General features: G+C 49.7%; 1 protein-coding gene across 1 annotated transcript; it reads left to right on the plus strand.

Moving 5' to 3' along the window:
- Positions 1-73: 73 nt before the first annotated feature.
- Positions 74-229, plus strand: CSUI_006693 (retrotransposon ty3-gypsy subclass; the record flags this gene model as incomplete). Its single annotated transcript, XM_068066846.1, has 1 exon — positions 74-229. A coding segment is annotated over one exon (153 nt), but the record flags the coding sequence as incomplete, so codon positions are not given.
- Between the last annotated feature and the right edge of the window lie 87 nt (positions 230-316).

Below are 316 nucleotides of genomic sequence, written 5' to 3' on the forward strand. Positions count from 1 at the left end.
TTAGCGAGTGTACGTAGGTACTTCTGGTGGCCAACTATCGATACTGATGTCCGCAGTTACGTAGAGGCATGTCATGCATGTAGGCGAGGAAAGAGTTCTAGTCAGAAGCCAGGAGGGCTGCTACAGCCTCTCCCTGTGCCTGAGGGTCCGTGGCAGGATCTTTCAGTCGATTGCATTGTGGTTTTACCTCAGTTGTATGCAGGGAACGATGCCATCTTTACAGTTGTAGATCAGTTCTCTAAGATGGCTCACATTTTTATTCCGTGTAGACAGAACGTGACCGCGAAGCAAACTGCACAGCTACTTGTACGGGAGG

The sequence above is a fragment of the Cystoisospora suis genome, assembly GCF_002600585.1.
Source record: "Cystoisospora suis strain Wien I chromosome Unknown contig_3431, whole genome shotgun sequence".
NCBI classification, from domain to species: Eukaryota; Apicomplexa; class Conoidasida; order Eucoccidiorida; family Sarcocystidae; genus Cystoisospora; species Cystoisospora suis.